This window comes from Scomber japonicus, chromosome 1, assembly GCF_027409825.1.
Source record: "Scomber japonicus isolate fScoJap1 chromosome 1, fScoJap1.pri, whole genome shotgun sequence".
Lineage (NCBI taxonomy): Eukaryota > Metazoa > Chordata > Actinopteri > Scombriformes > Scombridae > Scomber > Scomber japonicus.
The window spans coordinates 35859823-35873563 of record NC_070578.1 but is presented as its reverse complement, the minus strand read 5'-3'; the positions used below and the strand labels follow the sequence as shown (position 1 = coordinate 35873563).

The 13741-nt window shown below is 42.6% G+C and overlaps 1 protein-coding gene and 1 long non-coding RNA gene across 2 annotated transcripts in view; both read left to right on the top strand.

Annotated features, from left to right (window-relative positions):
* The first annotated feature begins 7709 nt into the window (after nt 1-7709).
* Nucleotides 7710-12274, top strand: LOC128355368 (uncharacterized). Its single transcript, XR_008321131.1, has 3 exons — nt 7710-7779; nt 10493-10553; nt 12175-12274. It is a non-coding gene; the product is annotated as an uncharacterized LOC128355368 (long non-coding RNA).
* An 856-nt stretch (nt 12275-13130) lies between these two features.
* The window catches only part of serinc4 (serine incorporator 4), a gene marked incomplete at its 5' end in the record, with an annotated part of 17241 nt that continues 16630 nt past the window's right edge, over nt 13131-13741 (top strand). Inside the window, one exon of the mRNA XM_053315516.1 lies at nt 13131-13179. Within this exon, the coding sequence (XP_053171491.1) occupies nt 13131-13179 (49 nt within the window). The remainder of the gene's footprint in view (nt 13180-13741) is intronic.

The following is a 13741-nucleotide window of genomic DNA, read 5'->3' as shown; positions in this document are numbered from 1 at the left end:
TTTGGCAACAGCTGTTATGTCTCAGAGGGTTAAAAATCAAACTGAAGCACTAACTTGTGAATTTGGTGGTTGATTGCGACAAAAAAAAACTCCCAAGAAGAAATCCATTATTCATCTCATATTTAATAAACACATATCAAACGTCAGCAGGCCAGAACACAGACATTTCCTGTTTTTATGACATTTTAAAGGCTTTTTTTGGGACGCAGTGATCACCCAAAAATGACTTCGGAGGAACCCATCCTGTTTTTAACATTCAACCTCAAATGACTTCACAATACCACACAAGACAAATAGACAAAGTAACTTAAGAAATGTTAGATGAAGAGCTAAAGCTTCATTCATATTATTGTTTCAGTGTCATAAAGTGACTTTTATTTATTCCTAAGGGGGGAAAGAACCACAAAACTAGACTTCATAGAGCGTTCATACCTTCATTAAGTTCCTATTTTTACTTTAATAACAGAAAATATTGAAAATCTGGCACAAAATACACAATGACCAAATGGACAAGTACAGAAAGTTGTTGTTTAACTCTAATTTAATCACAATTGTATTGATAAAAAATGTAATTTTGACAGATTTATATTTTAGTTTATGTGAAGTTCTAGGAAGTGTAATCTTTTAATAACAAGGTTTGGTAATTTTTTTTTTTTTTAAAGTGTGTCTGTATTGAAATTTAGCGTTCAGTATCCAGCGCTACAGATAATTATGAGATGCAGTTTTATTTAAGAAGAAGGTAGGTAATGAGAAATACTCCAAAATGAAGTTTGAAAGTTCATGTCTTGCAAATGTAAAGAAATCGTTAAGTTAAAGTGGCTAAAACAGCCTGTTTTTAGACAGAGGCTGAACTGAGGGGCTGCATAAAGAGCCAGTATATGATAAATAAATACTGTAAATCACACAAATATATTCCAGTGGAGCCCAAAACTATAAATATGAACCTGGAAATGTGAAGAATATGGTGTGATAAAGTCTGAGAGTGACTTTGAGACTTTGAGAGCTCTTTGACTTTGTGACTCATATGACAGAATTTTTCAGACATGCAGCGTACACACACACACACACACACACACACACACACACTGCTCAGCTGAGAGAGAGAGAGAGTGACCCTATGACTCTCCATCATTTTCCATGGCAGGGTCACCTGAGGTTATCCTCATTAGTGTTACCGCCGGTCAAATTAGCGTTGATAACAGTTGGAGATGGGGTGGGCTGCATTCTAGATTAATGAAAGCGACCTTTGACCTTTACAATGCGCCCCCCCCCAACCCTCTCACCCCCCCATCCTTCACATGAGGAGGAAAAAAAATCAGTTCTCATGTGTGAAAAGAAAACTGTACACAGTAAGAGAGACAGGAGTCTAACAAGATACTGCATATAGATAGAGATAGATAGATAGATTATTAATCCTAAAGGGAAATTAAAGAGTTACAGCATTAAAAAATGACTCAACCTAACGAAGTGGGTGTACCGTGTAGTAAAGTGGGTGTCATGTAGAGTAGTGTAAGTCCGCAGATAGATCTATTTGGACAAGATAGTGAGGTACATTTCTAGTTTGGGATGTTTATTACAGATATATCCAAACATCATAACAGTATAAAAGTATCAAAAAGTCACAAAAAAGCAACATGGCCCCTTTAAATTCACAAGAAAATAAATACAGTGTTGGATTAGTGAGTTTGATGGATACCAGCAATGGAAAAGAGCTACGGCTGTGAAGATACCACATGAGATGTTTAAAGACGTGTTGACGACTGTTTAAATTAGACTGGATTAATGTCGAGCCCCGCTGGGAGTCAGTAATGCTTGCAGTAATGATTTTTTGCAGATGATAAATTGTTGTGTTTCATTTAACTGTAGACAAGAACAAGTGGTCAGGACATGTAGGCGCCTCATAAAGTTACTGATGGAACAAAATATGCTAAGAAAAAACCTTTTTATTGGTATTTTTTTGTCTCTTTAAGTGATGTAATGGTTCAGATAAAGCCTGTAGCAGCAGCTGTGGTTGTGGTAGTTAACAGAAAGGCTTTTTTTATGTGGGATAAACCTGAAGTCATACAGTCATGTGTGGATACATGCTACTGGATTGCCTGTAAACAGCTGAGCGGGGGTGGGGAGGGGGGGCATTAAAGACGTCAGTGCAACGTCAGCGTCATACATGTTATTAATTTGTGTCTCCAGCTGTTTGTAGCTGAGGTGAAACAGCTGGTCAGTGAGTGGAAACCGCCCCTATTAAATAACTGATTCACAAAAAACAGCTAGTATAAAGAGCTGGTGGAGCAGAGTCAGAGTCATGGCTGAGCTCTGAGGTAGAGTAGAGAGGTTTTGCTGGTTCACTCATTGTACAGGCTCGACACTCCTCTTTGCATCACACGAGCTAACGAAAGGAGAACCATCAACTCCACCACAGAGGCTGCAGTGAAGGCATCAAGGGGGCTTTTGGATCATGAGGTCTGAACTGTGAGCCAATGCTGCTGGGTAGGGCTGGGCGATATGGACAAAATCAAATATCACGACATTTTTGACCAAATAGCTCGATATCGATATATATATATATAATGTTCCTCTTGTATAAAAGACCAAAATTATATGTTTAAAGTTTCTAACCAACTCGCACAACCTTTCCTCAAAAAGTTCCTCCATTGTTATTTCTTCTTCGTGTCTCACTAGAGCTACGTATCGAGTAGTGACAGCAACACTGCCCCCCCATGGTTTCCGGTGGTACTGCTCCGTTTGGTCCGTATCCGTAAGCTTTATGGAAACGTGCAGAAATACGGACGAAATGAACGCAGAGCACGGACAGAAGGCTCCGTCTGTATCCGTATTTAAATGGGCCTTAATGCAGCATTTAAAACCAGGAAAAGACTGATGACATAACACGATATTACGATATCCTAAATATAAGATGATATCTACTCTTATATCACAATATCAATATAATTTCAATATATTGCCCTACTGCTGGGACCCAGAGCAACCTAGGATGTATCTTTAAACCAACTATGGTGATTGATTCCTTCATTATGCAGCACAGTGCTAGATAATATCATTGCTTCAGGACCTTAGTAGACTTCATGTGTTGAGGGTTAAGGTTATCGTCAAATCAGTTTGGAGCAATGACGATATGAAGGATTCCTCAAGCAGCTAAACCCAGGTCTCGTCTTAAAGTCTCCCTCCACTCATGAATGTGTTTTTCTTCTTGTTCCTTCAGTCGAATGTGTGACCTTATCTGTGCAGAATGATGCATGTGCAGATTTTTGTTTTCATATTAATCTGCTGCAGGGGGAAAAGTTTCTCTGTGCTCACCTTAAATATGAGTTTAAACACGTCTACCTACCAGCAGGATATGTGACATCACTCGTTTTCACACCTTTTTCCATTAAATTTTGTTTGACCTGTTCTTATTAAACAAAAAGAAAACCCCTAAGCCTATTAATGACTGATGGGGAATGTATGAATGTGACCTGGTGTAGAGATTAATTATAAATCAGAGTGGTATGTAAGGGTTAAAAAGGTCTTAAATGTAACTTTAGGAACACTTGAGAAACCTGTTTGCTGCTCACACACTTTAAGGATTTCCAGGATTTATGTGTTTTGTTGTGTGTGTGTGTCTTATTTGACATCTAAACTGATGTTTTAGCTACTTTTAGGGTTAGGGTTATCTTTAGCTATGGGAACTAAGAGGCTTAACCCTCCTGGGTCAGTTTTGACCCGAGAGGACAACAGGTGTGATTAGGTGTTGCCATTAAAACATTTGAAGTGCTTTCAAAACAGTAATAATGACTAAACTTTGATTTATACCAGTGTGTGATAATCCATCAACACCACTATTTTCCTCTCATGTTAAATAATTCATTCATTTCAGTTTACGTTTAACTAAAAAATTAGGTATACTTTTATTTAACCCTCCTGTTGTCCTTGAGGAGGAAGAAGGAAGGAAGAGAGGGAGGAAGGAAGGAAGGAAGGTAGGAGGGAAGGAAGGAAGGGAGGAAAGGAAAGGGAAGGAAGGTAGGAGGGAGGGAGGAAAGAAGGAAGAATGGAGGGAGGGAGGAAGGAAGGAAAGAAGGACAGAAGGAAGGAAGAAAGGGGGATGGAGGAAGGAAGGGAGGAAAGAAGGAGGGAGAAGGGAAGGACAGATGGAAGGAAAAGAGGAAGGGAGGAAGGAAGGAAAGAAGGAAGGTAATGGGGAGGAAAAAAGGAGAGAAGAGGTAGGGAGGAAAGAAGGAAGGAAAGAAAGAGAGAAGGAGGAAGAAGGGAAGGACAGATGGAAGGAAGGAAGGGAGGAAAGAAGGAACAGTCAAAACAGACGGGGTCAATTTGACCCGGGAGGACGACACAAAGGTTAAAGTTAATATCCCATAAATATGTATAAACCTGTAGTAATAAGTTGGAATGAAGTTGACTAAAAAGGTCTAACACAGAATTAGATGATAATTTAAACCTTTAATCAAGAATAAAAGATTGATTATCAATAATGAAAAGAAATCAGTAGTTTGAGCTTTACTCTTTTACTGTCAACTCAGTAAATGAAGCACACAGCATGATGGAGACATCTTAGTCGCACCACGCTCCTCCATTACAGTGTTACAGTGGATGATCTGATTACACTGTGGAGCATCTTGATGCATACATTTGCATATTAATGAGGAAAGACACAAAAACAAGTGTCCTCAATACTGTCCATGTTTTAAAATCACATCTGCTCATTTTTCAAGTGTCGCAATAATGTCCAACTTAGATTCTCCACACGGCTCTGACTCCCTCCCAAGTCCGTTAACCAGGTCGAGGTAGAGAATGCAGCTGTTGTACTGTAGTTGGTGAAAGGGTGTGTAAAGAGTTAAAAGTGTGTGTGTGTATGTGTGTGTGTGTGTGTGTGTGTGTGTGTGTGTGAGCCAGCTCCTGTATGAGAAGCCGGTGGGAGCGCTGCCAGTTTCACTCCTCCTCCGGGGCAGAAAACTGTGGAATGTGTTTGAGGAGCGCCATTGAGATTTCTCTAATCACTTTATATTGTTTGACTCTGATGATCCCTGGTCCTGATCCACCAGGCAACTCACAAGGTTGTCTGTTTATTTTTATTTTTATTATTTTATTTATAACATCCACTCTGAGAAATAGATTTTACATGCCTGTTGGATTCTCGGCTATAAATAATATTGAGGGGTTTGTTGTTAAGCGTCACAAATAGCTTCCCCTCAACAGATATTTTCCCTTTCACAAATGATATCCTACTGCTCTGCCAATACTGCTCACACACACACACACACACACACACACACACACACACACACACACACACACGGACGGAGGAGGAGGTTGGGTGGAGGTGCTGACAGTTGCCAGTTGCCCTCCTGACAGCTTTGAACATGCAGGACAACAACACAGTGTGATGCTGCAGAGTGGAGAGCAAAAAGTCGTGTTGTTAAGTGTTTGCTGTCTCCGCTGACGGGAAACACACACACAAATAAATTGAATATAAATAGAAATTATGCATAGAAAACACACACACACACACACACACACACACACACACACACAGCAGCACAGGACAGAAACTGCTCGACTGTGTGGAAATAATTAAAAGGTAAATTTTCTCACTATTTATATTATTCTGTAAAAACCTATTCTCTATTATATGGCTTATACTGGTGAACAGGTGTGTAGTTCATCACTGTTATTAAAAGCAACAATATCAGTTTTTTTCTGCTCTATCATCACCATAATTTACAAAATTAGCATCATGCTGTGTTGAAGAAGACTTGAAACTACCAATTGTTGCCATAAACTCTTAAGGATTTACTGAGGGTATAATTCAAGTCGAGAAGTAGTGTGTAATTTTTTTGCTCATAGACTTTTATACAATCTTTGACTTCTTTTAGGAAATAATAGTCGACCCCTGGTTTAATTAAAGCACTTCATCGTTGGCTTCGGGAGCTGTCTGCCTGGTTTTATGCAAAGATTCACTCTTAAATTGAGCCAAAGCTAGATTGAGGCTTTAGCAGCCAAACCATGAAGGTATCCTAGTAAAGTTGTATTTTTAGTATCTGCAGGAACAATTACAGCAAAGAATATTATATGGGCAAGGTGGAAGGAAGGAAGGAAAAGAATACAGGAAGGAAAGATGGAAGGAAGGGAGCAAGGAAGGAAGGAAAACAAGATAGGAAGGAAAGATGACAGGGAGGAAGGAATGAAGGAAGGAAAGATGGAAGGAAGGACAAATGGAAGGAAGGAAGGAAGGAAGGAAGGAAGGAGGGAAGGAAAAAAAGACAGGAAGGAAAGTGGGCCGAATTGGACCCCTCGGCGGGCCGGTTCTGGCCCACGGGCCGCATGTTTGACCCCTCTGGTCTAGGGCACAGTCTATAAATTGCAGTTCCATGCTGATGCACCGACGCACTAGACGTATTACGTCATCAACCTGACCGACCAATCATAGCGAATTACGGGCAGTGACGCGCTTTCTTACCCGCCTCCTTGTTTATGTGTGTAGTGGCAGCTGCATGGAGAAGGATGGCTGATAGCTAAAAGAAGGAGGAGGACGCCAGAAAAAAATTCCACCTACATTATATAGAGTTGGTTTGGCTTTTCCAACATAGGGGATCATCCCTATGTTCCCCGCTTTGTATGTGACCGGGGAACATAGGGATGCTCCTGTCTACAGTTAGCCAGTTGGCCAGTTAGCTGTGTTAGCCGCTGAGTTAGCAGCCGAGTTAGCCGCCGAGCTAGCAACCGAGTTAGCCGCGATCGGGGAACATAGGTACGCCCCCCAACATAGTAACTTGCCAAAGGGCTACTCTCAAACCAGATAAAGTTGACAAAATGGTTTTCCTGGCTAAAAACCTGTGATAGTAATCTGTCATGATGTCTCCTTTTTAGAAGGAGATAAAGACTCCAGGTTATACACATTGCAGTTTGCAAATCATTTTTGTTCAAAATTGTTGCACTAAAAGAGATAACCACAGTCACTTTAGTTTGTATTTTTGCTTTTCAATAAGCTATTTAGTGTTTTGATATATAAATCCCGTTTAAATGACTGTCAGTAATGTCTTTGATTGATATTTAACTTTCTGTTACTACTGTTGCCAGAGTGCACTTTATTAGATTGTTAACTCTCGTGTCGTCCTCCTGGGTCAAATTGACCCTGTCCATTTTGACTGTTCCTTCTTTCCTTCCTCCCTCCCTCCTTTCCTTTCTTCTTTTCTCCCTCCTTTCCTTCCTCCCTCCTTCCTTCCTCCTTTCCTTCCCTCCTTTCCTTCCCTCTTCCTCCCTCCCTTCCTTCCTTGACTCAAGGACAACAGGAGGATTAAACGTTACGTTGTTTGCACGTGCAGGCAAAACTGCGACTATTTAAAATATCTGTTAAGAAAAGGTTCTTTGGCCTAAATTGTCTGTTTTTCTTTTTTTTCGATTTAAGACTGTGATAAAACTGAAATCGTGATATGATATTTTTGCCATATCCCCCACCCCTAATTAACAGGTATCTCAGCTCAGCCTAGATTGCCCTTTTCTGCTCTTTCGTTTCTTTGGTCACTTTATACCGTAACAGTCTGTCTGTGTTAAATGCCGACATTAAAGTATCCATCTCCTCCTGTCCCCTCTGTCTCAGTCTTCCTGGGTTTCTGCGTGGGGTCCCTCCGCCGAAGCCTCGTCTGGGCGTCCGTCACGAGCCAGGCGGCAGCTGCACTTCAAGAACGAGTGGGCGAGCTGGAGCGGCTGGTCTGTGTGCTCACGTAGCTGTGGAGCCGGAGCCTCGGTGCGGACACGTACCTGCATCACCAGGTAAGGAACAGACATCACATCTACACACACACAAACATTTTCAAAAGTACTGTTTATAGTTTGATTTGTGGTTGAAGAGGAACCTCACAGTGATTGTAGATAATATATGTGCATAATTTCAACATTTTTTAAGTAATATTAAGAGTTTTATTCCGGTTAATATGGTTTAGATTAATCAAAACATAGCAAACATCTGTTGATTTTATCATAAACTAATTTTAAATGATGTAAATGCAGCGTTTCCCAGCCTGCTCATGCTAAATGTTATAAGATGATTAAAGTGATAAAAAGAAAGAATATCCCTCTTTTTCTTGTCTTTTCTGTCATTTTTGCTTCTTTATTGCAACATACTGGATCCTCTGCCTCTAAAACTTCAAATTAAAGAGTCTGAAAAGGAAATCTCTCTTCCTTTGATTCCTCACACACATGGCCTCATGGCCTTTTAAAGGTCCACTAAGCCCTGAAACCACTCACTTACACATTTTCACTGGAAAACTCTGGTTTCTCTGGTTTTATGTCTCCACGCACCCTGAAGTTACTGCATGTTTCTTGTTGCAACAAGACACTGAACGCAGTTTACAGTAAATGACGAGAGCTCTTCTGATGTTAAATTTCATTCAAATTCAAATAAAAACACTTTCATAGATTTTATTTTAACCTTTCTGTTGTCCTCGAGTCAAGGAAGGAAGGAAGGAAAGGAGGAAGGAAAGGAAGGAAGGAAGAAGAATTAAAAGAGGAAGGGAGGGAGGAATGAAGGATGGAGGAAAGAAGGACGGAAGGAAGGAAGGAAGGAAGGAGGGAGGGAGAAAGGAAAAGAGGAAGGGAGGAAGGAAAGGAAGGAAGGAAGGAAGGTAGGACGGAGGGAGGATAAAAGGAGGGAGGGAGGAAAAAAGGAGGGAGGGAGGAAGGATAGAAGGAAGGAAGAAAGGGGGATAGAAGAAAAAAAGAAAGAAGGGAGGAAAGAAGGAACAGTCAGAACAGACGGGGTCAATTTGACCCAGGAGGACAACACAAGGCTACATATATAATTGCTTTCTAAATGTAAGAAGTGAGACTTTCTCAAACAGTCACAGCAGCCTGAAGTTTCTAGGGCTGCAATTAATAATTATTTCCATTATTAATTCATTTATATGTCTATAAAATGTCAGAAACAGTGATAAATGGAAGAAGGAAGGAAAGGAGGAAGGAAGGAAAGGAGGGAGGGAGAGAGGGAGGAAGAAGGAAGGAAAGGAGGAAGGAAGGAAAGGAGGGAGGATGGGAGGAAGGAAGGAAGAAGAAGGAAAGGAGGAAGGAAAGGAGGAAGGAAGGAAAGGAGGGAGGGAGGGAGGAAGAAGGAAGGAAAGGAGGGAGGATGGGAGGAAGGAAGAAGAAGGAAAGGAGGAAGGAAAGGAGGAAGGAAAGAAGGAAGGGAGGGAGGAATGTAGGATGAGAAAAGAAGGACAGAAGGAAGGAAGGCGGAAGGAAGGGAGGAAGGAAAGGAAGGAAAGAAGGAAGGAAGGGAGGGAAGAAGTAAGGACAGACGGAAGGAAGGAAGGAAGGAAGGGAGGGAGGGAGGAAAGAAGGAACAGTTAAAACAGACAGGGTCAATTTGACCCGGGAGGACGACACAAAGGTTAATGTTACAAATAGGCTACATAGTTACTTTCTAAATGAAGAAGAAGACTTTTCCAAACAGTCACAGCAGCCTTTTATGTTGTAGGGCTGCAATTAATAATTATTTCCATTATTAATTAATTAACTTGCATGTCTATAAAATGTCAGAAATAGTGAAAAATGGCAGTTATATCTTCACCAGAATCAAAAGTAACATTATGTAAATTGACCAACACCTCAAAGGTAATCAGTTTGTTATCATGTATGACAAATAAAGGATTAAATAGTAAATGTTTGACATGTTGACATCTTAACAAATGACTAAAGTGACTAATAGTAAATTAAAATAGTTGCTGATTCATTTTCTGACAGTTAACTGATTGATTAATAGACTAACTGCTGCAGTTACTGTGTTTCAATCTGAGGGTGTGAAGAGTTGTCCTTCCTTCTTTCTTTTTTCTTCCATCCCCCTTTCTTCCTTCCTTCTGTCCTTCCTCCCTCCCTCCTTTTTTCCTCCCTCCCCTCCCTCCGTCCTACCTTCCTTCCTTCCTTCCTTCCTGCCTTCCTTCTTTCCTCCGTCCTTCATTCCTTCCTTTCCTTCCTCCTTTCTTTCTTTTCCTCCCTTCCTTCTGTCCTTCCTTCTTCCTCCCCTCCTTCTCTTTCTTTCCTTCCCTCCTTCCTTCCTTCCTTCCATCCTTCCTTCCTCCTTTTCCTTCCTTCTTCCTCCCTTCCTTCCTCCCTCCCTTCCTCCCTTCCTCCCTTCATTCCTTCCTTCCTCCCCTCCTCCCTCCCTCCCTTCCTTCCTCCTTTACTTCCTTCCTCCCTTCCTTCCTTCTTCCTCCCTCCTCCCTTCCTTCCTTGACTTGAGGACAACAGGAGGGTTAATTTCATTATTAACTACTTTAATGATTCATCTCTGGTATTTTATGGTATTATTTTGAATTTCTTGAATATTAAAACTCTTTTCTCTCGAGTTTGTGATATTTAATCTCATAGTCTGATGTCCTGAGATGCTCCACGGCCCAGTGGATGATGATTAACGAACTTTACCCCCTTTTTGTTGCTGTAACACTTCAGATTCAGATCATATAACAGCATGTGTTTGTGTTGTGTGTGGCAGGAACCCGGTGGGCGGACCATGCGGAGGAGATCCCAGACAATACAAGATCTGCAACACCAAGGTCAGTTTAACACCATCAGGTTTCACACTGTGTCGTCCTCCGGGTCAAATTGACCCCATCCGTTTTGACTGTTACTTCCTTCTTTCCTCCCTCCTTCCTTCCTTCCTTCCTCCCTCCTTCCTTCCTCCTTCCTTTCCCTCCTTCTTCCTTCCTTCCTTCCCACCTTTCCTTCCCTCCTTCCCTCTTTCCTCCCTCTTTTCTGCTTTCCTCCCTCCCTCCTTCTCTCTTTCTTTCCTCCCTCCTTCCTTCCTTCTTCCTTCCCTCTTTCCTCCCTCCTTTCCTTCCTTCTTCCTTCCCTCTTTCCTCCCTCCTTTTCTTCCTTCCCTCTTACCTCCCTCCTTTCCTTCCTTCTTCCTTCCCTCCTTCTCTCTTTCTTTCCTCCCTCCTTTCTGCTTTCCTCCCTCCCTCCTTCCTTCCTCCCTCCCTCTTTTCCTTCCCTCCTTTCCTTTCTTCCTTCCTTCATTCCTCCTTCGCTCCTTCTCTCTTTCTTTCCTCCCTCCTTTCCTTCCTTCTTCCTTCCTCCTTTCCTCCCTCCTTTCCTTCCATCCTCCTTCCCTCCCTCCTTCCTCCTTTCATTCCTTCCCTCCTTCTCTCTTTCTTTCATTCCCTCCTTTCCTTCGTTCCCTCCTTCTCTCCTTCCTTCCTCCCTCCCTCCTTTCCTTCCTCCCTCTTTTCCTTCCTTCCTTCATTCCTCCTTCGCTCCTTCTCTCTTTCTTTCCTCCCTCCTTGCCTTCCTTCTTCCTTCCCTCCCTTTCCTCCCTCCTTTCCTTCCTTCCTTCCCTCCTCCCTCCCTCCCTTCCTTCCTTGACTCAAGGACAACAGGAGGGGTTAAAATGCAAACATTTAAGAACAATGGCTCCGATGTTTGCTCTAGAAGTTGGTCACGTACGTACTGTAGGTGTGTTTCGGGACAGGTGTAGCAGCAGCAGCAGCAGCGGCGGCGGTGGCGGCACGCAGAGAGCTTTTCAGGGTGTGAGCTGGAATTTCACCAACATATTAACCCGCCACTGAAATCAGGGATTTCACGTCACGTCAAGTCTTAATACCTGCTGCAGTCAAGTACTAAACCTGCTATTGTGTTTAGAAACGTGCTGTGAGGTCAGCGGCGGTGTGTCAGACATGCTGAGGTGTGTGTGTGTGTGTGTGTGTGTGTGTGGGTGTGTGTGTGTGTGGGTGTGTGTGTTTGGACAGGCAGTCACCGTGGCCTATATTGATTAAGGGAAGAACACAGATCTCGGGTCTCAGCATGTTTAAGCACGCTTGAGTGTATGTGGCAGTTTGCTCAGTGTGATTAACTCAAAGCTTCTGGTGAATGGACACAAATCCCAGACTTCCCCAGCTGCACTTTATACAAGGAACATCAAGTTTCTGTTTGTGTGGAAAATAAATTGACACACCACAAGGTTATAACCGTTTATTTAGGGTTAAAAACTTCTTTCATGCTTCAAGATTAGAGTTATAAATGGGTTATGGTTGGGTAGGCATGTTGTTGGTTGTTATGGTTACGTCTAACTTCCAGGGACTGAATACGCTGTTCTCACAGTGAAAAGCAACATCCTTAAAGTCTGTGTGTGTGTGTGTGTGTGTGTGTGTGTGTGTGTGTGTGCGTGTGTGTGTGCAGGAGTGTCCCTCAGGTTTGGAGGATTTCCGTGAGATGCAGTGTGCCGCCTTCAACGACAGGCCGCTGGTGGGTGGAAACTCCTTCAGATGGACAACGTTTCACGGAGGTCAGTGAGATGAACGTAATAAATGTGCTGCCAAACTAGTGAGAGGGGGATACACCAATTTTTTCAGGGGTTTTCAAAACCAATAGGATTTTTTTTCTACCTCCTGTTGTCCTCGAGTCAAGGAAGGGAGGAAGTGAGGGAGGAGAGAGGAAGAAGCAAGGAAAGAAGGGAGGGAGGGAGGGAGGAAGAAGGAAGGAAGGGAAGAAGGAAGGATTGAAGAGAGAAAGAAGGGAGGAAGGAAATGAGGGAGGGAGGAAGGAAGGAAGGGAGGAAGAAGGAAGGATAGGAGGGAAGGAGGAAACAAGGAAGGAGGGAGGGAGGGAGAAAGGAAAAGAGGAAGGGAGGAAGGAAGGAAATGACAGATGAAAGAAGGAAGGGAGGAAGGAGGGAGGGAGGAAGGAAGGAGGGAGGGAGGGAGGAAGGGAGGACAGATGAAAGGAGGAAGGAGGGAGGGAGGAAGGAAGGAGGGAGGGAGGGAGGAAGAAGGAAGGGAAAGGAGGGAGGGAGGAAGAAGGAAGGGAAAGGAGGGAAGGAGGAAACCAGGAAGGAGGGAGGGAGGGAGGGAGGGAGGGAGAAAGGAAAAGAGGAAGGGAGGAAGGAAGGAAAGGACAGATGAAGGAAAGGAAGGAAGGAAGGAGGGAGGGAGGAAGGGGACGACAGAAGGAAGGAAGGAAAGAGAGAAGGAGGAAGGAAGGAAGGAAGGAAGGAAGGAACAGTCAAAACAGATGGGGTCAATTTGTGTCCTATATTATCTTTTAAACCACTGATTAGATATAGCTAGTATTTATTGATCAAATGACATCATATCCTTAATTGTACTGTATTTAACCATTTTGATCATTTTCTATTATTTCTAATTGTCATATTCTATAGTCAGACAGGTCACGCACACTATTTGTATGAACCCAGGTGCTCATCAATTAGTCAGATTGATCTTTTAAGTCCTCTTATTGGATGTTTGAGGCAGCTCTTGTATGTATATATTAAAGCAGAGGAGTCAAACTCATTTTCATTCAAGGGCCACATACAGACCAATTTGATCTCATGTGGGCCGGACCATTAAAAAGATGGAGGGAAAGGAAGGAAGAAAGGAAGGAAATAAGAAGGGAAGGAAGGAAAGACAGGCAAAAGGAAGGAGGAAAGAAAGGTAGGAAAGAGAGATAGTGAATGATGGACAGACAGAAGGAAGGACAGATGGAAGAAAGGAAGGAAGGACAGATGGAAGGAAGGACAGAGGGAAGGAAGGAAGGAAGGAAGGACAGATGGAAGGAAGGACAGAAGGAAGGAAGAAAGAAAGGAAGGACAGAAGGAAGAAAGGAAGGAAGGACAGATGGAAGGAAGGACAGAAGGAAGAAAGGAAGGAAGGACAGAAGGAAGAAAGAAAGGAAGGACAGAAAGAGAAAGGAAAGGAAGGACAGAAGGAAGAAAGGAAGGAAGGACAGATGGAAGGAAGGACAGAAG